The 25,586-nt window shown below is 42.7% G+C and overlaps 1 protein-coding gene across 1 annotated transcript; it reads left to right on the top strand.

Moving 5' to 3' along the window:
- The first annotated feature begins 150 nt into the window (after positions 1-150).
- LOC117714760 (cytochrome P450 2C44) lies at positions 151-24,234 on the top strand. Its single transcript, XM_034511384.2, has 9 exons — positions 151-400; positions 6,149-6,311; positions 12,127-12,276; positions 13,198-13,358; positions 13,847-14,023; positions 15,327-15,468; positions 16,527-16,714; positions 22,079-22,220; positions 23,638-24,234. Exons 1-9 carry the CDS (start codon positions 221-223, stop codon positions 23,817-23,819), a joined length of 1,485 nt encoding a protein of 494 aa, XP_034367275.1. The 5' UTR covers positions 151-220; the 3' UTR covers positions 23,820-24,234.
- Positions 24,235-25,586: the final 1,352 nt, after the last annotated feature.

Raw genomic sequence — 25,586 nt, 5'->3', positions numbered from 1 at the left:
ATACACGCAAAGAGAAAGAAGAAAATTACAGATTTTCTGAGTAAAATGAAAAGCAGCAGTCCTTGATCTCAGGCTTCAGCAAACAAACCCAACCCCATTCTGTTTTGTTTTTTTTTCCCAAGTCCAAAACTCCAAGCAGCCTTTGCCCAGGCTGGAAACTCCTACCTACTACTCACACTCGCTTAAGCTTTGCAGTCTTGGTTACCATCCCAGGGCTGAAATGGAGCTGCTGGGACTCACTACGCTTGCTCTCGTGGTTTCTGTGACATGCCTCAGCCTCCTTTCAGTGTGGACAAAAATGCACACTGTGGGGAGACTGCCTCCTGGCCCCACTCCACTTCCCATTATTGGGAATATACTACAATTGAACCTCAAGGACATCCCTGCATCGCTTTCCAAGGTAAGGGGCTTTCATCCTAGGGTGTTCGCTTCCAGGTTAAGCACTCATCTCTTGGTCCTGCTCAGATCACAAGGTGCTGGCTATCCCCCTGCCTCCTTAGGTCTGCTTACCATGTAGGCTCTTTGGGGTGTTCTCTTTGGTATTATAGAAATATAAATAATCCTCATCCTTTTAGAGCTGGATCACTTCAGAGCAGATAGTGAGAGGCCTCGACCTACCTGGAGATAATAGTTGGCTTCTAAATAAGAAGATTCTGGGATCAGAACATATTTTAAATGAAAGCTGGCCCCATTAGTATGTAACACCAAAAGGCAAGCTCAGCAAACATAAACATGTACATTGCTATTTTGTACTAAATTATCTGTGGGAAACTGTGATTCTCCTTATAAAGAGGACCTACCCCTCCCTAACACTCTCCGGTAACAGTATGGCTTAGCTCCTCCGGCTGTAGTTGGGGTGATAGCTCCGTAAGTGCACTGTGTGAAAATACACTCTTCAACATGGAGAAACTGCATAAAAAGTTCTCTGATTATAAATCTTTGAACTAAATAATTTATTAGATGAACAGATTAGTCCATATTTTATAACAAGATATCTTTCTGATCCTGGGAATATTAATGTATAACAGTAGAAAAATCCCCTCCTTTGGCAAGCACGCTTTAATAAGGGAGACTCAGACCGGATGAAAAGTTGTGTCTTTGCACGTTCACTATAGCAAACAACAATGCAGAGATGGAAAGAAGCAGATTTTTAATATACTCTACATTTAAAACTATATTTTACTACATTTATTTAGTTTGTGAGCATATGCATATGTGTTGTGCTTGCGGGCACATGCCATGGACACATGTGGAAGCTAGTATACACCTTGAAGGTGTTGATACTCTTTCCACCAAGGATCTAACACAGGTCATCAAACTTGGTGGCAGGCACCTTTTCCTGCTGAGTCATTGAATTGGTCCAACTTTAATCCCACCACCCCCCACCCCCAGGGATTGGTAGATGATTGTTTTTATTAATTAATTAATTTACTTCACATTCCAATGGCAACTTCCCCCTCCTTCCTCTCCTCCCAGTCCCTCCCTCTCCCCTCCCCTCCCTCCACCCTCTCTTCCCTTTCAGAGAAGGGGCAGCCGTCCATGGATATTAACCTGCCTTGGCACATCAAGTTACAGTGGGATTAGGTGAGCTCTGTGCCATGAGAGAGAGCCAACCCCTGGCACTGTCAATGCTACTTTGCTATAGCTGCAGACAGAAGCCTAACATAACTGTCACCTTGAGAGGCTTCACCCAGCAGCTGACGGAAACAGATGCAGAGAGACCCACAACCAAACATTAGGTGGAGCTTGGAGAATCTTGTGGAAGAGGGGAAGGAAGGATTGAAGGAGCCAGAGAGATCAAGAACACCACAAAAACAAACAAACAAACAAACAAACACCAACAGAATCAATTAACTTGGCCCCCTAGGGGCTCACTGAGACGGACCCACCAACTATGTGCATGGGACAGACCTAGGTCTCCTACACACACACATATATCTCAGACGTGTAGCTTGATCTTCATGTGGGACCCCTAACAGCAGGAGCAGGGACTGTCCCTGACTGTGTTGCCTGCCTTTGGATTGCTTTGCCTTAACTGGACTGCCTTGTCTCACCTCAATAGAAGAAGATGTTCCTACTCCTACTCCCACAGTGAGTTCTGTGGTGTAATTGAGCCCTAGATACAAAGACTGCCCCTGCTCCTACCCATGCACAGAATCACCTGTTTACATCCCACACCAGTGGAATGGTTTTTGTTTGTTTGTTTTTTTATAATGGAGGAACTGCATCAATTCACCATTATCATCCAGAGCTCAAAGTTTACATTTGAGTGGCTGCCTGTGTGCATTCGCTGGACTTGGACACATGTATAATGGTACACATGTGCCCTTAAAATGTCTGAACAGTTTCACTGTCCTAGAACTCCCTCTGTTGCTTTGGCAACCGCGGCTCCTCTGCTGTCTCCATAGTTGTGCATTTTTTAAAATGTCATATGGATGAGTCACACCCAGTGAAACCTTTTCCAGTTGTTTTCTTCTGCTTAATAATAAGCATCTAGGAATTCCTCCTTGTCTGTCATGGCTTAGCAATGATTTCTGTCTGAATTACTACCTTTGGCAACTACACATAAAATAGCTATAAAGTCCCTGTGTCTGCTTTTGTGTAGTCCTAAGTTATCAGCTCTTTGAAGATAAGACCAAGGACACACAGTTACTGGATCATATGCTTAGTTTTGTAAGAAACTGCCCAATAAGATGACAGTTAAAGCCATAAAGTTAACCTGAGAAAAATGCATTCTACATGAAAGGAACAAAGTCCAACGTTCTATAGCAAAGGGTACTTCGCCAAGTCAAGGCATAGCAAGGAGGTGAGTGCAGATAAAATAAGAAAATGGGCAGGAGTCGGCCATAGTGCTAAGTTCAGAAGAGTGGGTCTTGTGATATTTTGAGGGCTGCTGGAAGAATGTTAGCTTCTATTCCAAAAGACAGGACATCAGAGGTTTTAGATGAAGTAACATGTTTTAACCACAGGGCTCTATGGACTTGTAGTTAGGGGTAGATTGTAAATATGCTTAAAAAGAGGCAGGCTATCTGTGCCACAATAGTCCAGGGGAGATGGTGGTGTCCTGGGCTAGCATAAGAACAGTGGAGGTTAGGATGGGTGGCTGGATCTAACTGTATCTGGGAGACAGAATCAACAGGGTCTGTTCACAGGCTTGTTGAAAGGTATAAGATAAAGAATTAAGAATGGTTGCTGAATTTCAGCTGAGCAGATTGCTACAGAATAAGATGGGAGAGACTATGGAATCAGGCTTTTTTCTTTATTTGGTATTTGGGAGGTAGAGTGTATGAAAAACTCAGTCTTAGAGAGGCTGTTTCAAAGACCTGCTGATGACTGGACTCAATATGTGAGCAGGTAATTTAACATATGAAACTTAAATGTTGGGGGCTGAATTTTCTAAAATTTGGGAGACAGAATGTACTTAAAGCCATGAAATTGGATGAGATCATACAGGAATGGGTAGACTGAGATGTACTCTCAAGATCACGACAATAAAGGGGTCAATCAGATAGAAGTCTCAAGGAGAACTAAGTAGGAGGAGCCAGTGAGGTAAGAATAGCCACCAAGGAGCGGGATGTCCTGAAGCCCAAAGGAGGGGTACATCAAATGAACTATTTTAACCATGTCAACACCAGTAGCTGGCCCAATAAAATGAGACAGTGGAGTAGAACTTTCAAGGGAGCTTCAGGAAAGAAGTTTTCAGTACAGTGATGTTGATGGGTTTATGTTGAGGTTATAGGAAGAAGTAGGGGAGGGAAAGAAACGATAGCAGATTTGACAACTTTTCAGAGCTTTGTTGTGAGGGACTGTGCTTTGCACTATAGCTCAAATGAATTAGAACCCAGTACACACATTGGGAAATTGCCTGCTCTCAGCGTAAATGGTCATTTACAGTAACAGAAAACTATGCACATGGTCGGAGGTTCAGGTGAGTGAGAGCTGCTGTGGTGGATGCAGGTGAAAACTCCCCCTCCCCCCCCCCATTATCTCTGGAAGCTACAAAGAAGAGTCATTACCTCAAAGAGGGATTAGGAGAGGAAAGCCAGGCAGGCTGGATCCCAAAATACAGAAGAACTCTCTAGGTCGGGCAAATTTTATCTTTGGGAGAACAAAGGAATGATATAAGATCTCAGAATTGTCCACCATTTGAGAGAAAGCTGGGAAGTGAATAAAGGGGAATAAAGGGGAGCTGAAAGAAAAAGAACAAAAGAGAAACCCCAGGGAGCCAGAGGAAAACAAGGAGTTGAGCCTCTTAGAAACAGGAATGGCAAACATCGAAACTTATTTAGTGTTTTATTTCTGCAAGAAGATACCATGACCAAAGCAACTCTTATAAAGGTAAACATTTAATTGGGGCTGGCTTACAGTTTCAGAGGTTCAGTCCATTATCATCATAGCAGGAAGCATGGCAGCCTGCAGACAGTCATGGTGCTGGAGGAGCCAAGGGTTCTACATCTTGACCTGAAGGCAGTCAGGAGACTGTCTTCAACAGACAGCCAGAAGGGGGCGCTTCAGCATCGGGTGAAGTCTAAACATAGGAGACTTCAAAGCCTGCCTACACAGTGACACACTTCCTCCAATAAGGACACATCTATTCCAACGAGGCCACACATCCTAATAGTGCCACTTTCCATGGGCCAAGCACATTCAAACCACCACAAAAACCAAATCAACCGATCAAACAAACAAAACAAAAATGTTATATTATTCTGGGTCTTAAAAGACCATTTCTATGCAAGTATATAATATGCTTTGAACACACTCCTCCCATACCTCACTGTCCTCTTTCCCCTCCCCACGCCCACTAATCCCCCTTATCTCCCTGGACAGTTTCTAAGTTATTATCTGTACACAAATGGTTTTATGCATCTATATAAAATATGGAACCCATCAATGAAAGAAAACATACTCAAGTTTTAAATGAATTATTGAAAAACAAACTTACATTTAAATATCTGTTTGTTGGGGCTGAGGGAATGATTTAATGATAAAGCTCTTGCCAAGCAAACATGAGGTCCAGAATTCAGATCCTTAGAACCACTTAAGGCTGAGCAGAGTGGTGCAGGGTGAGCACAGTTGGTGTGTGTCTGTAACCACCATGTTCCTACAGTGAGGTGGAAGGTGGAGACAAGAGACTCCCCAGAAGTTTGTGATTTAGATAGCGTGGCAGATACAGTACTGTGGCAAACAACAAAAAGACTCTGTCTCAAACAAGGTATTAGGCAATAGACTGATACCCAAGACTATCCTCTGACCTCCACACATATGCTATGGAATATGCAGTCCCCTACATATTTGCCCACACATCATACAAACATATATATGCTGACTGAGGTTGCATGAACTCAAGTTTTCTATAAATTTTGGGGGGAAATAGGAATGTAGGTCAGGGCCATAGGTTTGGTTCCCAACCTCCACTGACTCAATTAATTTACTATAACTATTCCTAGTTGCATTGGTTTTCCTGCAATGACATAGCTCCATTCTTCCTTATAATTGAGAAAAAAATTCCATTCGGTGTGTATACTACATCTTTGGTTTAATATAAGTGCTACCATCTTTTATATCTTTGCCTGTAAGCTCTTCTTTGTCACCCAGTACTGCATTCTTTATCGCTGCCATAGAACTGCACATCATTTGGATGACAGATGTTATTTATTTGGCTGGGTTTTTTTTTTTTTTACCTTCGCCATGTATAGTCATTGTACACTCACCATGTCTATATGTACTGTCTATATATACTGTCTCTATGTCTCTATGTACTGTCTATGTGTGCTGTCTATATGTACTGTCTCTATGTACTGTCTATATGTCCTGTGCTACACAAGGACATTTTCGTTCATGGATAGAATGTGTGTTGGATATATCCTACCCCAAGTGTGACTGTTTCCTCTCACTTCAGTAGACTTTAAACTCTACAATGACTCCAAGGGTGTGTGGTATCTGCAGCAGTCCAGATGCTCAGTAAAAAATTTGCTGACTGAGGCTACATGTACAAATGAAGGAATAAAATAGATGCTGGGTACATAGGGTTAAATTCCAAACACGAGACTCATGGAGCAAAGGCCAAGCCCTGTACAAAACTCACAAGCTTCCAATAAAGAGATTTCCCAACATCATTTACGCAACTGCTTCTGTCTCCTTCCAGCTGGCCAAAGAGTATGGGCCTGTTTATACTCTGTACTTTGGATCCTGGCCTACTGTGGTCCTACATGGCTATGATGTGGTGAAGGAAGCGCTACTCAATCAAGGTGATGAGTTTCTTGGGAGAGGACCTCTGCCCATTATCGAAGATAGCCAGAAGGGACGCGGTATGTTTCAAACCAAAATGCAGGCGAACTTCCTTTGACACCTGGGTATTTAGGGGAAAGACATCTGATTAATAACTTATTCCATGTATGGTTTGCACATAGCAGCTAACCTCATGCTTACAATGCTGTGTTGGAATTCCAGTACAAGTGGAATCACAGATACCATCGGTGATGGACATAGTTTCCAACAAGACTGACAAATGCCAGACAGACCCTTAGAGGTGCTGGGTCACTAGCACATCTTATCAACCGGCTAAAATTTAAGGGACTCCCATGACTGCTTCAGGTTCAATTATTTGTACAATAAATCATAGAACTTAGGAAGGTGCTAGGCACGGTTTCATTACATACTGAGAAGACATGTCAACGGATCTTAGAGGATTCCGAATGCAGAGGGTTTAAAGAATGATCACATCTGGATAGCCTTGGTGTCCAGAGTGTAGCCTGAGATTTCATTATATGAGCATGCTTGATAAAGTTGTGTGTGCATGCACATGTGTGTGTATGTGTGTGTGTTTGCATGTATTTGTGTGTGTATTTGTATGTGTTTGTGTATGTTTGTGTTTGTATGTATTTGTATGTGTGTGTGTTTGTATTTGTGTATGTGTGTGTGTGTATGTGTGTGTGTAGCAGTCCTCTGTCATCCTTGCTTTTTACTTTATATTTTGAGACAGTATCTTTTGCTGAGTCTGGAGCTTGTCAATTGGCTAGGCTAGGCGACTCCGCAAGCTCCAGGAATCCTCTCGTCTCTGCCTCCTCCCGCTCCTGTGCTGAAATCGTTAAGTGTGTATTGCCATACCCAGCTTTTTATATACTGGGGATCCAAGCTCAGGGTCTCAATTCTCATGCTTGTGGGGTAAGCAGTTTCCAACAGAGCCAGCTTTCCAGCGTGTGAATCTTTGGTTGCGTCTTAACTCCCCAGAGCCTCCTATAGCATCTTGAGGTCAGAAGTTCAGGGTAATATCATAAGACCCAACCTTTTCAACTTACTTCTGGCATAGCTAGCCCTCACCTTGGAATTATTCAGGGCTCACTGAGAATCAGTTCATTAGTATAAACTTGGCCATAATCTAGAATATTTACAGTGAATAAAAGAAAGGCTTCTTATACCCAGAAAACCCATTGGATTTAGAAACTCCAAAAATAACAAAACAAGGATGAAGACCACAACATGATTTTATCGAACAACAGATTGTATAGCACCTTTGAGAGGAACATGAAGTCAGGTTAAGTTACCTGTAAATTCATTCTGTGACCATGACTGAGCTAAAACCAACATAAGAAGCTTTTATAACAGGAGCCGTTACTCAGAGGTCTGGGACCGGAGAGAAGCAGTACTTGGAATGTAGCTTCCTACAGGGGTTGGGGGGGGTGGAGGGGGCAGAGGGGTGGTAGCAGCTAACAAGGCCTAGAATGGGCAGGGACTGTGAACTAAGTAACAGCCTGGATGGTAAAGGAGAAGGGAGGATGAGGGGTGCCCCCTGCGAGTAACCATGACAATCACAGTCATATTCCCACTCTCAGTTGAATACAGGTTCACAGAGAATTCATCTCATTGTATTTAATCAATGTATCAAATGTATCAAATGTTATTTAATAAAAGAAAAGCCAAGAGTCTCTCTCAAGTCATTTAAAATTGTAAACTTTGAATTCCAGATAAAGAGCAACAATTCTTTTCAAAGTGTATTACGAATCCCTAACTACATGTAATGATACAGGATGCTGGTGCACAAGAGGACTGAGCTTGGGTCATCCTCTCTCACGATCAAATTCATCCAAATGAAGCAGCAGCCAAGCCTCCCTTTGGACAAAACAAGTTGATTGCATTGGCTATGTCCTTCTCTGTTCATATTTTTAAATTTTCTTTGAGACTATAATATACTTACATCGTTTCTCTCTTCCCTTCCTCCCTCCCTCCTTCCAAAGCCTTCCATTACTTTTCCTTACTCTCCTTCAAATCTGTGGACTCTTTTCTCATTAATTGTTGTTATATTCATTTGCATTTGTGGTGTGTGTGTTTGTGTGTGTGTGTGTGTGTGTGCCTAAACACATAAATACAACCCTCTCAGTCTGAATAATGTTGCTTGTCTCTATATATTTTCGGGGCTGACCATTTGATATTGGATAACCCAAACCTTTTTCTTTGGGGAAGACAATTTCTTCTGTCCCCAGCATTCCTTAGTTGCCTGTAGTTCTTTCTGTAGGCTCAAGACCTCATGGTCCCCATGCCCCATCCCCACCACCACCCCATCCATGTTAGCGTGTTCATTGATGCTAACACAGGGATACACCTGTTCAGGTTGTGTTTATCAACCACGTTGCTGAAACTTTGTGGGTGTCCCTTCTGACATCCCAGAGATATAATCTCACAGGAAACTCCCTGTTCCATCCCCTCCTTCAAAACCATCCCTGAGCTTTAGGTTCAGAATTGTGTGGTAGGTGTGTATATCAGTTGGGACTGGGCTCCACAATTCTGGTCTTCATTCCTTGTGGCTTTCTGTAACGGTCTCTGTCTGGTGCAAAGAAGTTTCCTTGCTGAGAGGTGAGGATTACACTTCTCTCTGGGTGTAAGAACAAATGTTTACATTGTCATTAGAGATTGTGCTGGTTTAGCAGGATGCCAGTTGTAGGTCCGTCTCCAACATCCATGACTTCTCTAGCCCTGAGTAGTGGGGTAGCTTTCTAGTAGCAAGCATGGTTTCCCTCTTGCTGAGGAGATCTTCTTCCAATTAGAGAGCTATTGGTTACTATTGAGTTATACACGCCACTACCACTCTTTAGGGTTACCCTTCCATGGCATTCGTTGTTGTGTTCACAGGCATCATAGGTGGTACCTTATTGATTGTCTCCCTCCTTTGGAAGCTTGTAAGGTGCCTTCTGGTACCATGAAAGCCAATTCTCAGAAGAAACTTTCAAATCAGTTCCAGCTCAGAAGTTCCTGGGCTTCTCTGTTAAATTTTGACTAGAGCTGGAAGCCGCAGAGCTGGGTTGAGCTGAGGTGGGGAAAAGTTACTGGCCTAAAATGTGCAAATATTGCGACTTTGAGAAAGTCAACTTGCAATTTTCCTATAAACTTCCCAACTGGTCCTTACCTGCATGCAGCGGGAATGAAGCAGTGAACATTGACAAACCTGCCATTGATTAATGTTTTCCTTTTCCTTGTGTCTCGGTTCCCTACCGATGCGGTAACAAAGCACCAAATTCCGGTGGGCCTAAAGTAAAATAACCTTGTCCCATAGAGAGATCAGGAGTGTGAAATCAAGGTGCTGGCAAGTTGGTTCCTTTTTGAGAGCTGTGGAAGAGAACCTGTTCCATTCCTACCCTCCAGCTCCTGGTGGTTTTCTGGCAATCTTTCATACACCTTGGCTTGTAACTACATCACCTTAACTGCTTCATTCATGTTGATGTGACATCGTGTGTGTGTGTGTGTGTGTGTGTGTGTGTGTTTGCACGTACGCGAGTTCGTGTCTGCAAGTATCCCCATTTTATAAGGATAGTCACACTGAGTTAGGGACTATCCAACGACCTCATTTTAACTTGATTATTTCTGTAAAGACCCTGCTCAAGTCAGGTCACATAACTGATACTGGGGCTTAGCTTACCAAAGTATTTTTGGGGAAGGGGGCCATTCAGTGAATAATATTTTGCTCAATGGAATATCTGCTAAAGTTCTAACCGGCTTTCTATTGCCTTTGAGCAACTACTGCTACAGATTGCTACAGTGTGTGCATAACTAATCACATTGTTGAAATATTTCCTGGTAGTTATCAACTCAATATTTTCCCTGCCTCTTTGATCTTTAAACATTCATATCATTGCTAGTGGCAACCGTTCAAATCTTTAGTTTCTTCGTTTGCTCTCCAGAATTAGTTGCCATTAGTTGGCTGAAGAATCAGCTGTGATGAACAGAATACCAGAACTTCTAAAGTGAAACCTTTGTGTTACTGGGCCAGTTGATGCTGGTTAGCTGGAGCTAAGAAATTAGCAGTGATTGAGAGGCTGGTCTGAGGCCCCTGGCACATATACAGCAGAGGACTGCCTGCTCTGGCCTCAGAGGCCACAGGGAAAGGGGAGGTCTTTGGGGTGGGGGGAGCACCCTCTTGGAAGCAAAGGGGAGGAGGAATGGGATGAGGACCTATGGGAGGAGAGACCAGGAAGGGGGTGCAACAGCTGGAATGTAAATAAATAAAATAATAATTTTAAAAATTATGAAGAAAAAAAAAAAGAGAAGAGACCAGCATCACTGAGCTGAAATCTGGAAAGTATGTTCTGAGCACAGGGAAGCTGTGTTCCAGAGACAGCCATGGTTGTATCTCATGTTGGGAGCCGGATTTAGTAGCAGGTAAGAGTCCTGGTGGTACTGATTTTGAAAGCATGAAGGGGTTGTGGAAAGCAGCTCAGGCTTGGCACTGGGAGAGGCTGGGAGAGGCTATTGGTAAAGGTGCAGCCTCAGCTGCAGTTGAAGGCTCAGGACTGAAGGGGTCGTGCAGAGAAGTTAAGGCTTGACACCATGAAGAGAGCCTATGAGAGGTTATTGGTGAAGGGCAGGGCAGTTGCAGAGAGGGACCCCAGCAGTTTTGGAGAGGCCAGTACCATGGGATGACCACCAAGAACAGCAGCAACAGTGGAGTAGAGCCAGACAGAGCCTGGAAGGCAAGCTGTGTGCTGCAGAGTGCAGAGCTGGAGAAGTGACCCAAGTCCTTTGGAGGAGCCCAAAAGATCATGTGTGGATCCCAGACACTGGATATTGTGTTATTTATATTACTGGAGTTTAGTTTTGCTTGGTTCAGACTGTGACTGTGCCCTGGCTCTTCCCTCTTGAAGAAGGTATTTAATCTAATTTTGATTTTTACAGCTGAAAGACCTTGAACTTTTAAAAGAGGTTTTGGATTTCTTAAAGAGATTGGATTTTTTTTTTAAAGAGATTGGATATTTTAAAGAGACAGAAATTTTAATGGGTTTGAATTTGTAAAGACTGTGGGACTTTTAAAGTTATTTATGTTTTTAAATGTAGATCTTGGAGCTGAATAAGAAAGGAAGACTTGTGGTCTAATAGAGATGTGCTTGTGTGTCAAGTTGACAAGGGGTTAGTTGTAGCGGCTGGTTTTGTGTCAACTTGACACAAGCTAGAGTCATCAGAGAGGGAGAAGCCTCAGTTGATGAAACGCCTCCATGAGATCCAGCTGTAAGGAATTTTCTCAATTAGTGATCAGTGGGGGAGGGCCCAGCCCATTCTGTATGATGCCATCCCTGGGCTGGTAGTTCTGGGTTTTATAAGAAATCAAGCCAGTAAGCAGCACCGCTCCGTGACCTGCCTCGGTTCCTGCCTACGGGTTCCAGCCTTGCTTGAGTTCCTGTCCTGACTTCCTTAGGTGATCTGGAAGTACATGCCACATAAGCCCTTTCCATCCCAACTTGCTTTTTGGTCAGAGTGTTTCATGGCCGAAATAGAAACCCTAACTAAGACAAGTGTCAAAACAGAACTCCATGAGATCACATGGCAGTTTTGATGTTTTTTTTTTTTTTTAAAGAGCCAGATAAAAGTCCCTTCCACTATTTTTATAGTTCTTCCCCCACCCAACAGCCCTCTGTGTTCACTTCTGCCTCCTTTTAACCATAGTTTAGATTTTCATTTTCTTTGACAGATGCTCCAATAATGTACATGTACATTGGAGTACATGAACTGTGTTCCATGTGCTTTGACCTGCCCGCTGTCTGTTGGGATAAGGAGTACAGACTCAGTCAGGGGAGGCAAGAGAGGAAGGAAGTTGGCCTCTGTGATACAAGACCCTTGCTGTTCTGTCTCTTTGCCCAGGACTTATTTTCAGTAGGGGAGAAAGGTGGAAACTCCTTCGACGTTTCTCCCTCGCGACACTGAAGAACTTTGGGATGGGGAAGAGAAGCCTAGAAGAGAGGGTGCAGGAGGAAGCCCAGTGCCTTGTGGAGGAATTACGAAAGACAGAAGGTGAAAGCCACAGCCTGTCCCTAATCCTTGCTCCTCCTTGTGGGGTCCCATGGCCCAAGGGCTACCCAGTCTGTGAAGACATCGGCCAGGACAGGAACATCATCCCCAGAGCTGTCAGTTAGGGCTCTGCAGTGCCTCAGATGGATTCACCTTCTAGCCATGGCACTTTACTAGATGTACATTTGGACAAATTACTACGTTTCAAAGATATATTTTCATTACTTGAAAAAAAATCAGACTGCAAATCAAACCCAATAGAAAGATTTTAATGGCCGGGCGGTGGTGGCACACGCCTGTAATCCCAGCGCTTGGGAGGCAGAGGCAGGCAGATTTCTGAGTTCGAGGCCAGCCTGGTCTACAGAGTGAGTTCCAGGACAGCCAGGGCTACACAGAGAAACCCTGTCTTGAAAAAACCAAAAAAAAAAAAAAAAAAGAAAGAAAGAAAGAAAGAAAGAAAAAGAAAGATTTTAATGATATGGGGAAAACATTTGCATAATGTCTAATGTTATAAGTGCTCTATAATTTGCTTGTTGCCATTGTTACAATATACATATAATAACAAAATGTGTTATAATTATAGTATAATACTATATAGAGCGTATAGGAGCTCAGGATATAGCAAGATCAATGGAATATACTAACAGCATATGTTCTGTATATGCTCATATATGTATGTTAATTAATATGGCTAAAAGATGCTTACATCCTAATAAAGGAAGTTTAGAGGAATAACCCATATGTATATATTTGGAAAAAGGCCAATTCTTGAACTCCTAATTTAGGATGACTAGAAAGCCCATTGTTAAGGCACTGGAACTAGAGCTTGGTGGGAGAGACTTGCCTGGCATGGGCAAGGCCCTGAGTTCAATCCTTAGCACTGCAAACAACAAGTCTCAGTGTTGAAATTCTTTCCCCCACCAGCTCAGCCCTTCGACCCCACCTTCATCCTGACCTGTGCTCCCTGCAACGTGATCTGTTCCATCCTTTTCAACGAGCGATTCCAATACAACGACAAGACATTCCTCAACCTCATGGATCTTTTAAATAAAAATTTTCATGAAGTGAACTCTATATGGTGCCAGGTAAGACCTGGGTTCTGCCTGTGTTTGTCAGGTTCTTACTGGTCTACTGGAAGCCTACTGCACAGGAAAAGGCTCTGGGTTCCCTTGACCTATGAGTTTAGCATCCTTCCCTCTGGATATGTGGAGTAAATGGGTAACATTTAGTGCAGCGATTGGGGAAGTTTGCCCTTTCTGCTTGCTGGTCTGTTGGGAATGTGGCTCAGTCATAGAGACTTGCCTCATGTTTGTGAGGCCCTGGATTTGATGCCCTGCACTGCAAACTAAAGACAGAAAGGAGGGAAGGATCCAAGAAGGGCTTTCCCACTCACTTTGATTGATAGCCACTCGGTACATTTCCACTCCCTGGCTCTGAGGTTGAGCAGAGGTAGGACAAACCATAGATGGGACGGACACTCCTCTTTGCATCCCTCCCCTTCTGTGTGCTAGCCACACCACTCCTCACTCAGGAATTACTGACACTCTTTGTGTTTGCTCACTTTTGTTTTCAGATGTACAACCTATGGCCAACATTAATGAAGTATATCCCTGGAAAACATAAAAATTTCTCAAAAAGAGTTAATGATGTTAAAAAATTCATTCTAGAAAAAGTGAAGGAGCACCAGGAGTCCCTGGATCCTGCCAACCCTCGGGACTACATCGACTGTTTCCTCAACAAGATTGAGGAGGTACAGGCCCGAGGAACCTCTTTTCTTTATTTATTTTAGTCCTCGTGAAGATGCAGGAAAGCAGTCACACATGAAGGTAGTTGTTGTAATCCTGGTACTGTATGGATTGCTGGATAAAGGATTTGAAACAAATACACGGCAAATAAACTGTAAGTGATGTCATGCGTACCCAATAACAGCTATTGATACTTGGAACGCTACGGAACAGGTAACAGTGTGACTGGAGAAGACAGTATGGTTCTATAGTCACATCTAGAGCTCCAGATCTGAAAACCAGCTCTGAAACTCAGCACTGTCCATGTTAAGAGTCCCCCAGCTAAGCCAAGCAGTGGTGGCACACACCTTTAAGCCCAGCACTTAGGAGGCAGAGGCAGGTGGATCTCTGAGTTAGAGGCCAAGCCTGGTCTACAAAGTGAGTTCCAAGGCAGCCAAGACCATACAGAGAAACCTGGACTCAAAAAAAAAAAGTCCCCCAGTCAGTTATAAAGATGAGATTGCCAGTCAACTCTTATAAGTGCACATATTTCCACAATAATAAGCTCTACCCCCTGGGAGGGCTGACATGTATAGCCAGGTTCCCTAGAAGAGATGTCTGAGAAGAGAATGCTGTACCTTCCACGGGCCCTGAATTCCCTGAGTTAGTTGAAGCATTTATATTTACTTCAGTTACCAAGAAGGTCCACCGCAAGGGCCTAATCATTCCAGTGAATGTTAGGGGACCATAATCTCTGGGAAGAAGAAAACTGTTAGGGTGTGGTGTACACACCTTTAATCTCAGCACTCACGAGGCAAAGGTGAGTAAATCTGAGTTTGAGGCCAGCCTGGTCTACAGAGCAGACAAGTGCTACCAACAATGGTAAGTGTCACAGAAGGGCCACATCGCTGGGTAGAAAAGGAGAAGCTGGCCAGTCACGCACCAATGACCTTCCTACACTGTGCTCAAACAGAGCTTATCAAACTACTCTCTTTCATTAAATACTGTACAAGAGTTTATCTTTTGCCAAGTATTTGTGTATGTGGGGCGTTGTTCTGAGAACTTCCTGCCCATTAACTCTCCAATCTCTGCTGGAGCCCTATGAGGCTAAGGGGACAGACAGATCAAGTAACATGTCAGGGGCAACATCTGTGTCTTGGCTAACCTGAGATTTGAGCCCAGCAGATTCAGCTTAACGACTTACTGCTCCATTCCGATAGTACAGGATGCAAAAGGGATCTTGTAAATTGTAGAATCTTGTATGGTGGGATCGGAAGAAACTGTTGCCTCTTCTGGAGTTCACAGAGCCCATAACTCTACCATCTGCAGGAGAAGCACAACCTGAAATCTGATTTTGATCTAGAGAACTTGGCCATCTGTGGGTCTAACTTGTTTACAGCGGGCACCGAGACAACCGGCACCACCCTGAGATTCGGGCTTCTGCTCCTTCTGAAGCATCAAGAGGTGCAAGGTACTGTGAATGAGGAAGGAGGGTGGGGGCTGCCATGCTTCATGCTTTGAGGAACAGAGAATTATGCCCCATGGTGCTGTTAAGGAAGAGAGGCATTTAGGAACTAATGCCTCATTTAAATTCAAAACTAGAAGTTATGGATATCAAACCTTGTATGTTAGAAAAAAAGAGACAAAAAAAAAATGAAGCCGTAACTGCGCAGATGATGCAATGGGTTCCATGCTGAAACCACTCCCAGGCCTGTTAACACGGGGCTGTGTGACCTCACATGAGCTCTTTCATCTTGTGGGCTTCTATTTCCCACCTTAAAAATACACCAACCCCTCAAGGGGGATTCCTAGCTCTGATGGAAGTTTTCTTTTTCTCTTCCTTAGCATATACTAACTACATATAATGATGGATTTCGTTATGCCTTTACATGCATGTATACAGATCCTATTCATTTTGCATGCATGTATATAATGTATATAGATCTATTTTCTTCTCCCACTTCCCACTCCTCTTGATCTGGGAACAGGTGAGGGGTTACTGAAGGGAATTACATAAGGGGTTCCTGACAGGAGAATGGTTGGCCTACCAGCAGCTACACCACTGAAGGCAATTCTCCCTCCTACAGCAATCACTAACTGCTTACGGATCACCAGGTAGGTCTCAATTATGAATTTAAAGTGAAATTCAAAGGATAATCTCAAGCCATTTCTCAGAGCACAAGCTGTAGGAAAGTGGGAGAAGCTGAGAAAGATGCCTTCAGCAGAATAAGGATCAAACATTTTCCCTCTGTGGCTGATTTGCTGGGAATCACATGGTCAGTTGGGCCTGCCTAGGTCTTTTCCTAACCACAATGGCAGCTGCGTGCATTCTTGCCCCAACCTTTCTTCCCCACAGGCACATCGTTGGGATTTGCAGCAAAACAGGGCTACCTAGCAGCACACCTTTGAACCCCTCAACCCCGCTCACCCTACCAAAACCTTCTCCAGGTCACTCTCTATCACTCCTTGCGAGTATTTCCAGGTCTCCTGGGAATATAGGCCTGAGGAGCCTTCACTGTGTCTCTGCAGCCAAAGTTCATGAAGAACTTGACCGTGTGATTGGACGCCATCAACCCCCCAGCATGAAGGACAAGATGAAGCTGCCCTATACCGACGCTGTGTTGCATGAGATTCAAAGATACATCACTCTCCTTCCTTCTAATCTGCCCCACGCTGTGGTCCAGGACACGACATTCAGGCACTATGTCATCCCCAAGGTTAGATGTGTTTGCAAAGGTGACTAGGAAGGAAGGGGTACTACCATGGTACCTGCCAGGGTTGAGCAATGACTCTCAGTTCTGGGGCTGGAAGAGAAAGGAGGTTAAAGTCACCAAAAGAACACAAAGAGCCACAGACACTCTGTCACCTCTGGGCCTTGTCTTTGACTTTGTAGAATGTGGGACGCTGACCCGAAGCTTCCAGGTCCCTTCCTACTCTCATGTCACATGCATTAAATGCATCTCATGTCACATGCATTAAATGCATCTCGGGTCACATGCAGTGCCTTCGATGCCAAAATCGAAGCTCACCCGATTTTCCACGGTGGGTTTTAAAGGGGCCTCCCCGAGGTGCCGCGGTTCTAATGTTGAGCCAAATTATTGCCCTTAATCCCAATTCAGTTACTCGGTCAGGCGATTGCTACCCTCACAGTCAATCCGTGCATGCCAGGGGTGCAGAAAGCCTGCAGCATTTATATTTAAAGGCCCCCGTAGCTCATAACGTGTAGAAAGGATAGCAAATGTGACCCAAAACACCGCCAAACTCAAACCACCCTTCCTGTCTGGTCTGCCGAAGTGTGAGTCTACACAGCTGACATGGGACTGCACCTTGAGCAGGAACGCTTAAGCAGTCTAAAATCAGGATATACATCATAAGAAAAACCAAGGGGCTCAGTGGGCGAGGGAGGGCACTTGGTATGTAAGCGCAAGGACCTGGGTTCAGATCCCGGCACCTGCGTATAAAGCTGGGCACGGCATGCACATGTAACCCAGCACTGTGGCAGGCAAAGACAGGAGAGTCACTGGGCCTTTCCTTCCATTTTAATAGAACTAGTCCCCACTACACTGCTTAAACTGCGCCCCCCATCTCTCAATCCTTAAACCGTAATCCCTAGTGTGCTGAGATTACAGGTGTTCACCCCCAGTCCAGCTAAGAAAACTTTCATTAATTAAAAAAAGGACAAGGTAAAAGTACTCAGAGGTAAGCAGGAAGTTTGCAAGATTTTAAAGATTTAAAGATACTTTCAAGTTTAGAATGCTAAATTACACAATTTTTTTTTTAATCAAAAGACTTATTCTGCATTAGGCTAGGAAAATAAGTTATCTGCAAATAAAATTACATGTTTATATTACATGTTTAAGATATGTTTTTATTAATATATAAATTTAATATTGATAACCATATTTTTTCTGGAACCAAACTAGCAGATTCTAATTTTGATATGGAATTTTTTAAATATTTAAAATAAAGTTTAAGAGCTGGACAGTGGTGGCACACACCTTTAGTCCCAGCAATTAGGAGGCAGAGGCAGGTGGATCTCTGAGTTCGAGGCCAGCCTGATCTACACAGTGAGTTCCAGGACAGCCAGGGCTACACAGAGAAAACTTGTTTCAGCAATAAATAAATAACAAATAAATAAAACACAAATCCAGTTTTTAAAAAAATTACACATTTTATTTATTTTTATGTATGGTTATTATGAATGGTTAATGAATATATAAAATACACCCACAGAATGGAATAGACTAAAAATAAAAATTATATGGATTCTTGTTTTAACTTATCATACTATATTGATGGGATGTTTAAGAAAACTTTTCTTTTGAGACAGGGTTTCACCATGTAGCCTTGGCTGGCCTAGAATTCACTGTGTAGTCCAGACTGTGGCAGAGCTGACAGAGTCCTGCCTGAGGAATGGCAGGAATTCTTGCTGGTACCAAAGATAATGTCAGTAGAAGGCTGTGTGATCACAACTCCAGACGTTCACAGCTTTAGAAGAACATCCCCATTGCTAAGAACTTTCATTTAGTGTAGATTTTCCTCAAAATAAGAATTTCTTATATATTATAATTTTTAATAAATCAAAAGATTTATAACATATTAGGCTAGAAAAAATTATCTACAAATAAAATTACATCTTTATATTACATATATAAAATGCATTTATATTAATATATAAAAATAACTATATTTTTCTGGAACCAAGAAATTAAAATTTTGATATGGAATTAATTATTAATAATTATTATATTATATATAATATAGTAATATAAATATATTTAAAAGCAAGATGTTGAGGCACATGCTTAGAAACCCAGTAGTTGGCAGATAGAGACAGGAGGATCAGGAGTTCAAGGCCAGCCTCAGTTACATAATGAGTTTGAGACTGACTCAAAGCACAAACTGATAGAATGTATTTTATATTTGAGGGTTAGAAAATTCCTATTTAAAAATATGCCCACTAGTGAACATTTAAAATTCTGCTATTTCTATAAAGTAGAATACTGTGCAAGCTATAGAATACCACAGGTTCTGTGTGGAAACAGTGGGGACTGTGTATCTTTTTTCATTTCATAAGGTATCTTCCAGAGGATACTTATAATCTGGTAACAGTGATTATATCAAGTTAGAAGTCAGCAAAGAGTCAGTACAGGAAAGGAAGGAGGGGCCAGTGGGATGGCTCAGCAGGTAAAGGTGCTTGCTGCCAAGTGGTGACCTGAGTTCAATCCTGGAGCCCACATGGTGGAAGGAGAGAACTGCCCTCTGACCTCCACATGCACACCAAGGCAGGAGGGTGTAAACAAACAGATAAACTGTAGAGGAATTTTAATCCAGCAACATGGCTGCTCTTATCACATCCAAAGACCTTCTAGGTCTGTGATCTGGCTGGAATGCAGACAGGCCCTTAGTACATACCTTCAGTCCCCAAATATGAGTCTAAGTAAGGGACAAGCAAAGTGACAAATCAGAGAAAGATTTGACAAAATGAGTCAGAGATAGGATACACCCAACTCTCAGAAGAAAGGCTATTTAAGGTCAGCCCTGGGGGAATGATGGGAGGCCAGTCGGTAGGTCAGTGAGTGGGAGTCTGTGTAACAAGTGCAGTGGAACTGAGTTCATTCGTGAGTCATGCAGTTCAGTGCAGGCCAGCAGAGGCAGTTAAAGCCAGAGAATACGAAAGATCCAGAAGATTAGAACAAATTGCTACAATTAGTTTGAGGCCAAGCAAAGCCATTCAGTGAGAAGCTGAGAGAAGCTAGACTGAATCAGTCAGCTTGGGGAGGAGTTTGAGCCGGAACAGCTGAGTTGAACCAGCCAGCAAGAGTTCAGAAAGAACTAGGAAGGGGTGAGCTTATTCAGCAGTAAGCCTCCAAGATGACAATTGCATCAGGTGAATAAAAGTTATTTTTATAGTAAATGTCAAAAATAACTTAAGAGAACAAGAGAGAAATATTTTTACTTTACAGTCTTCTGCACAGTACAGTTTTGTACAGCTATGCCATTTCTAATTCTTGCACCAACATTTACAGAAACATGGGGTGAATGTAGAAAGAGCTTTTAGCTAAGCTGGGGGCTCCAGGACCACATAGAGCTTGATCCAGGTTCCGGCTGTGCTGCTTGCCACAAGCAAGCATTTCTCCTTTCTGATCCTCAGCTTCCCTGTTTATATAATGTGAGCCAGAAAAGCATCCTCTGTGCTCTGTTGGCATGAGAGTTAAATGGGGTTTATAAACAGCTCAGCACAGGCAGATGCGAGGCTTCCTGTGTAAACAGTGGCCACCATTAGCATTTTGTCATCTAAACTGGAGCTTCTTGAACATTCCCCACTGACACCCCTTCTCCACCAGGGAACCTTTGACCTTTGCATATAGGTCTACAAAATAGGTATACACATTAAACCTTTTCTGGTGACAAATCATAAATGTACTTAAAGCCATTTTTGCTACACATATAATTTTACACTGTATTAAAGACAGCCAAATTTGCATACTAATGAGCTCAGTGTGTTTTCAGTTTTATATGAAGACTGAAATATGAGTTGAATATTTGATCCTGTAGGCAGGAGAGCATCTCTGGTGATTTTCAGAGTTAACTGGTATTCTGATTTTATAATTGTCAATGCTGAGAGTACCACTTAGCACAAGTGTTCAGCACAAAAAAAAAAAAAAAAAAAAAAAAAAAGCAGCAAGATGCTTACTGCTATTTCAGAAGTTATTAAAAACCCCACCCTACCAAAACTGCTTTAACAATTTCTTAATGGCACTCAAGTTGGTGACTCAAACAGCAATTTTTAAAACCAACCATCCTTTCTAACACAAGTTAAAAAATACATTAATTTTAGACTTGCAGGCTGAAGGAAGACAGAAGGCAAAAACCTGAAAAGTCTTTGTTTCCTGTAGTTAAACCATTGTGTCTATGAGAGCAGAAAACCTGTGCATACAGGAGGAAGGTTGCAATCCATAGCATACAGTCCTCTTACATCCCGGCTGAGGTGTTTCAGGCCATGTTCTGTGGAGTTGTGTGGTGTGACAGCATGCTCAGTGCAGGGCACACTCTGTGTTCAGAACAAGACTGCAGTGAAACCTCAGGATGCTGGAAACACCTCAGGTTCTTTACATGTTGGATTTTGATTACATTTTCGGTCCTTGTGTATTCAGAATCTTGTTACTGCTGCTAGCTCGTGTACAGGTCTGATAGCTCGCTTTACATTGCTGCAATAACATTGTGACCAAAAGCAAGTTGGGGAGGACAGAGTTTATTTACGGTTAGCTTACATATCCCAGGTCACAGTTCATTGAGGGAAGCCAAGGCAGGGACTCAGGGCAGAAACTGAAGCCATGAAGGAACGCTGCTTACTGGCTTGCTCCTCCTGGCTTCTCCAGTTTACTTTTATACATACCCCAGGAGCATCTGCCCAAGGGTGGAGCTTCTATAGTGGACTGGGCCCCTCCACATCAATCACCAGTCAAGAAAATGCCCCATAGGCTTGTCTAGGCCAATCTGACTAGAGTATTTTCTCAGTTAAGGTTCTTTTTGCTCAGGTGACAAGCTGACAAAAAAGATAATTAGGACTCCCATGCTCATGACTCTCTGTGGGACTGAAACTCACAGTTTAAGAAACTGGAATCTAAGCATCACAAAAATCCTACAAGGCCAGTTTTTATTACATTTTATAAGTGAGGGAAACGGGGTTCCGTTGTATAGACCCGAGGCTCAGCGGCTCATCTCCTTCCGCTTGTATCAGAATCCAGGAAGGAGAAAAAAAAAAAAAAAAAAGTAAACATGCCAAAGTAAGTCTTTCAGCTTGAAGCTGAAGCTCCAAAAAAAGCCATGTGTGGGCACTATGAGCTGCTGCCTCCTCAGATTCTCAGCAACTAATTCTTGAATGCTGACTGTCATTCTTACCACAGAGAACTGTCATGCAATAGGTAAGCATGCAGTAGCTATAACCTGAGATGGTCATCGGGGAAGCACGTGAGTATTTCCTCGTTAAATCTGCTGTTACTCGGAGCATTTGACCGGCTTGTGAGCTAACAGCTAACTGGCAAAGCACCTCAACGTTCTCAATCTCTTGGTTCCAGGGCACCGCGGTCTTTCCGCTACTGTCTTCTATCTTGTTGGATCAAAAGGAGTTTCCCAACCCAGAGAAGTTTGACCCAGGACACTTTCTGGACAAAAATGGCAACTTCAAGAAAACAGACTACTTTGTTCCTTTCTCCCTTGGTAAATATACACGTTTCAGGCAACTTTTAACGTCACTGAATTATGCCTTAAGTGACCCACTGATGTAAAGTCAATGGATCAAACTGCCCTAACTTCCCAAGTCCAGCTAGAGACATTTAAGCCTATATACCAGTCACATCAGCTAAGTCATCCAGGAACTATTGTGTGACTGGTAATTGCACGTTTTTAAAGGAAACAAACACTAATCAAATTCAGATGTCACCTATTGCCTGGCAATGAAGAAACTCACTATTGCAAATTTTGCCTGCTGATTTTCCTTTGTAATATCAACTTTTCCAAAAATGCTCCAAGATATAAATGTCTTCATTTAATATTATTAACTATTATGAATAATATTAATTTTCTGATTCTCAGAGCCAGGGTCCATCAAAGAACCTTCATCATCTTTCTTCTCCAAATTAGGCTTCCAGTTATATTTACTGGAAGGCCATAAACTCCTTGGCATTATCAGCCTGCATCCCTTCTCATTGTTAGTCTGTGTGTTTACTTGATTAGCATTTTTTAAAAAATAAGCAGTTTACAGAGCTCAAGATTGTAGTGATAAATCAGTTGCCTGTAGTACATAAGGCCCCGGATTTGACTTGCAAAAATAAATCAACAAATAACAAATCAGCAAGTTTAATGTGCACCGTTTCTAACTACAATGGTAACAAATATCCAAAATAAAAATTCCATAACCAGAAGAGGAGAGGGAAATAAAACTACCTGCAGTTTCCCCTTCTAGAAATAATTATTTATGGTCTTATCACAGATACTTCGAACAGATACTTCGAACATGATATATGTAATGCATGGGTTGGGTTTTTATTATTATTAAACTTGGCTTATTCTGCACAGTCTATAATAATCTGCTTTTACATAGTATGCTGTATTATGTAATATATTAAATAATCTTCCATGAAAACCTTCCAGTTGCATTGTATAATAAACTCATAAGACTTTGCTTAACCAGTCCTTTATAGAGTCAGGTCTAGACGTCATTCAGTCCCACAATATCATAAAAAATGAAACAAATGCTGGCCTCAAAACCTTGCTAACTCCTTCAGATAATCCCTGGGAAGTGCACTAAGATGAATATTTCCTGAGGATTTTTAAAAGTTTTTTTTTTTTTCATTTTATGTTTATAGGTATATATGAGCATGCAGGGGCCAGAAAAGAGCAGCCTCAGATCCCCTTTAACTGAAGTTAGAGCTGTCTGTGAGCCACCATGTTGGTACTGGGAACCTGGGTCCTCTACAGGAGCATCCAGTGATGAACCCCTGGGCCACCTCCGGCCCCTGGAGCGCTTTGATAACTGCTAATTTACTGTCCCCCTGAGGATGCTGATGGGCATTTTCAGTGGCTTCCTGCCTCATTTGGACATGAAGAGAGCTAATGGGGTGTTTTCTCCTTCCAGGGAAGCGGTCCTGTGTTGGTGAGAGTCTGGCCCGTATGGAGCTGTTCCTGTTCTTCACCACCATTCTGCAAAAGTTTTCCCTAAAGACTCTGGGGGAGCCAAGGGACCTTGATATCAAGCCTGTTGTTACTGGGATTATCAACTTGCCACCACCTTACAAGCTGTGCCTTGTTCCTAGATAAGAATTTATCCTTTTAATCATTCAAATCAAAGTAATTGTTTCCTTTTTCTATAAGAAGTCTCTTTATGCTAAGTACTACCTAGGCCAGAAACATCATTCATTAAAACCACATGGGTGTTTGTTTCAGCCTAAACATCTGGGTCTTGAAAGCACCCAGGACACAGGCAGTGTGTCTGTGTTCCTCACCTGCTTGATAAACCAGGCCCCAAGTACAACTGACACCAGGCATACAAGGCCCTCATCAGACACCGCCTGCAAGTAGTCATGCACGCTCTTCTGTGGCTTCAGAAATAGAATTTATTTTCTAACATTGTTTCAATAGAGAAATTAATGTAACGGCCCACACACATTTTCCTATTCTCACTTAAAAGCATTTATGTGTCACATTCACAAAATAAATTCTCACCCCAACAACAGTTTCTTTGTATGTTTGACTTTATCTCAAGTCAAAAAGAAAAAAGAAAAAAAAAAAAAAAAAAAAAAAAAAAAACCATTCCTCGGCCTGTAATCTACAAGAAGATAAATAGTAAAATCCAGTGGTAATTCCCCATCCCAGAGTTCTCCTTGCTCCCCCACCTATTTACAGCCATTGGTTTGCATGTGGTCCAAAGAGCATCCTTAAGAAGTTAAACTACATCTAGGACTAAGGTGCAGACGTTCATCACTGGGCCCTCTTGGTAGACACAGGAGTGGGACCAGGGGCAAAGAGCAAGAGGGCAAGAGGCCAAAAGCCTACACCTTGCCAAGAGAACAGTGGCTACCCAGAGACCAGCAATGATGGCTGCCCTAGAGATGGTTGAACTGAATTTAGTGAGCAGCAGCTGCCACCAACTGGGTCAAAAGACAACATCCAGACCTGACCACTCTGGCAACACTGGAAATGAGAGGACTGTAAAGACAGAGCTGAGGCAGGAGAATGAAAAGACAAGCCACCAATTGCAGAAAATGTTCTCAAAGGATGTGTCTCAGTAAGGATGATTACCTCAAACATTCAATGCTTGAAACTCAATTTGAAATTGAAATAAATCTGGATGGTGGTGGCGCATGCCTTTAATCCCAGCACTTGGAGGTAGAGGCAGGCAGATTTCAGGCCTGTAACTCACATTCCAGGGGATTTGATGCCCTTGTCTGGCCTCTTTGGGCAGCAGGCACGCACATGGTACACAGACGTGCATGCAGGTACTCACATGTACACTTAAAATCTAAAACGGAACCAATGACTTAAAAACTTATTTAACGATCTTGTAGCTTATTTTTAACAGTGGAGTTGAGTTTCTAGGCTTATAACCAGAGGAGTTAAACCTGAGGGTGTGGAGAGATGCTAACACACACCCATGCTCACAGAAGCTTTATTCCCAATAGCAAAAGGTGGAAGGAGAAATGTTCATCAGCAGATGGATACGATGTGCCACATACATGCAATTGATTACTTTCTGTCTTTAAAATATATACTACAGCACAGAAGAACCTCGAGGACATCAAAGAACAAACCAGTTGCAAAAGGACAAACATGGTTACACTTACATGAGGTACTTAAGGCAGTAGACAGACAGGCTAGTGGTTACCAAGTGGGAAGGGGAAACGGAGCAGGTCTTTACCTGGTATCAAGTTTCATGGAGGAGGATAAAAGATGTCCTAGCTGGATGTGATGCCTGAGGGTTGCCACAGTGTCCCTGAAATGGTGCTTCCCAGTGGTGAAGAAGGTAAACGCTGCACTGTGTGGGAAGTGTGAACCTGAGGTACTTTTAGCTTTAGAAATGAGGATTTC

Source organism: Arvicanthis niloticus, chromosome 1 (assembly GCF_011762505.2).
Source record: "Arvicanthis niloticus isolate mArvNil1 chromosome 1, mArvNil1.pat.X, whole genome shotgun sequence".
Lineage (NCBI taxonomy): Eukaryota > Metazoa > Chordata > Mammalia > Rodentia > Muridae > Arvicanthis > Arvicanthis niloticus.
This window is presented reverse-complemented; position numbering and strand designations above follow the sequence as displayed.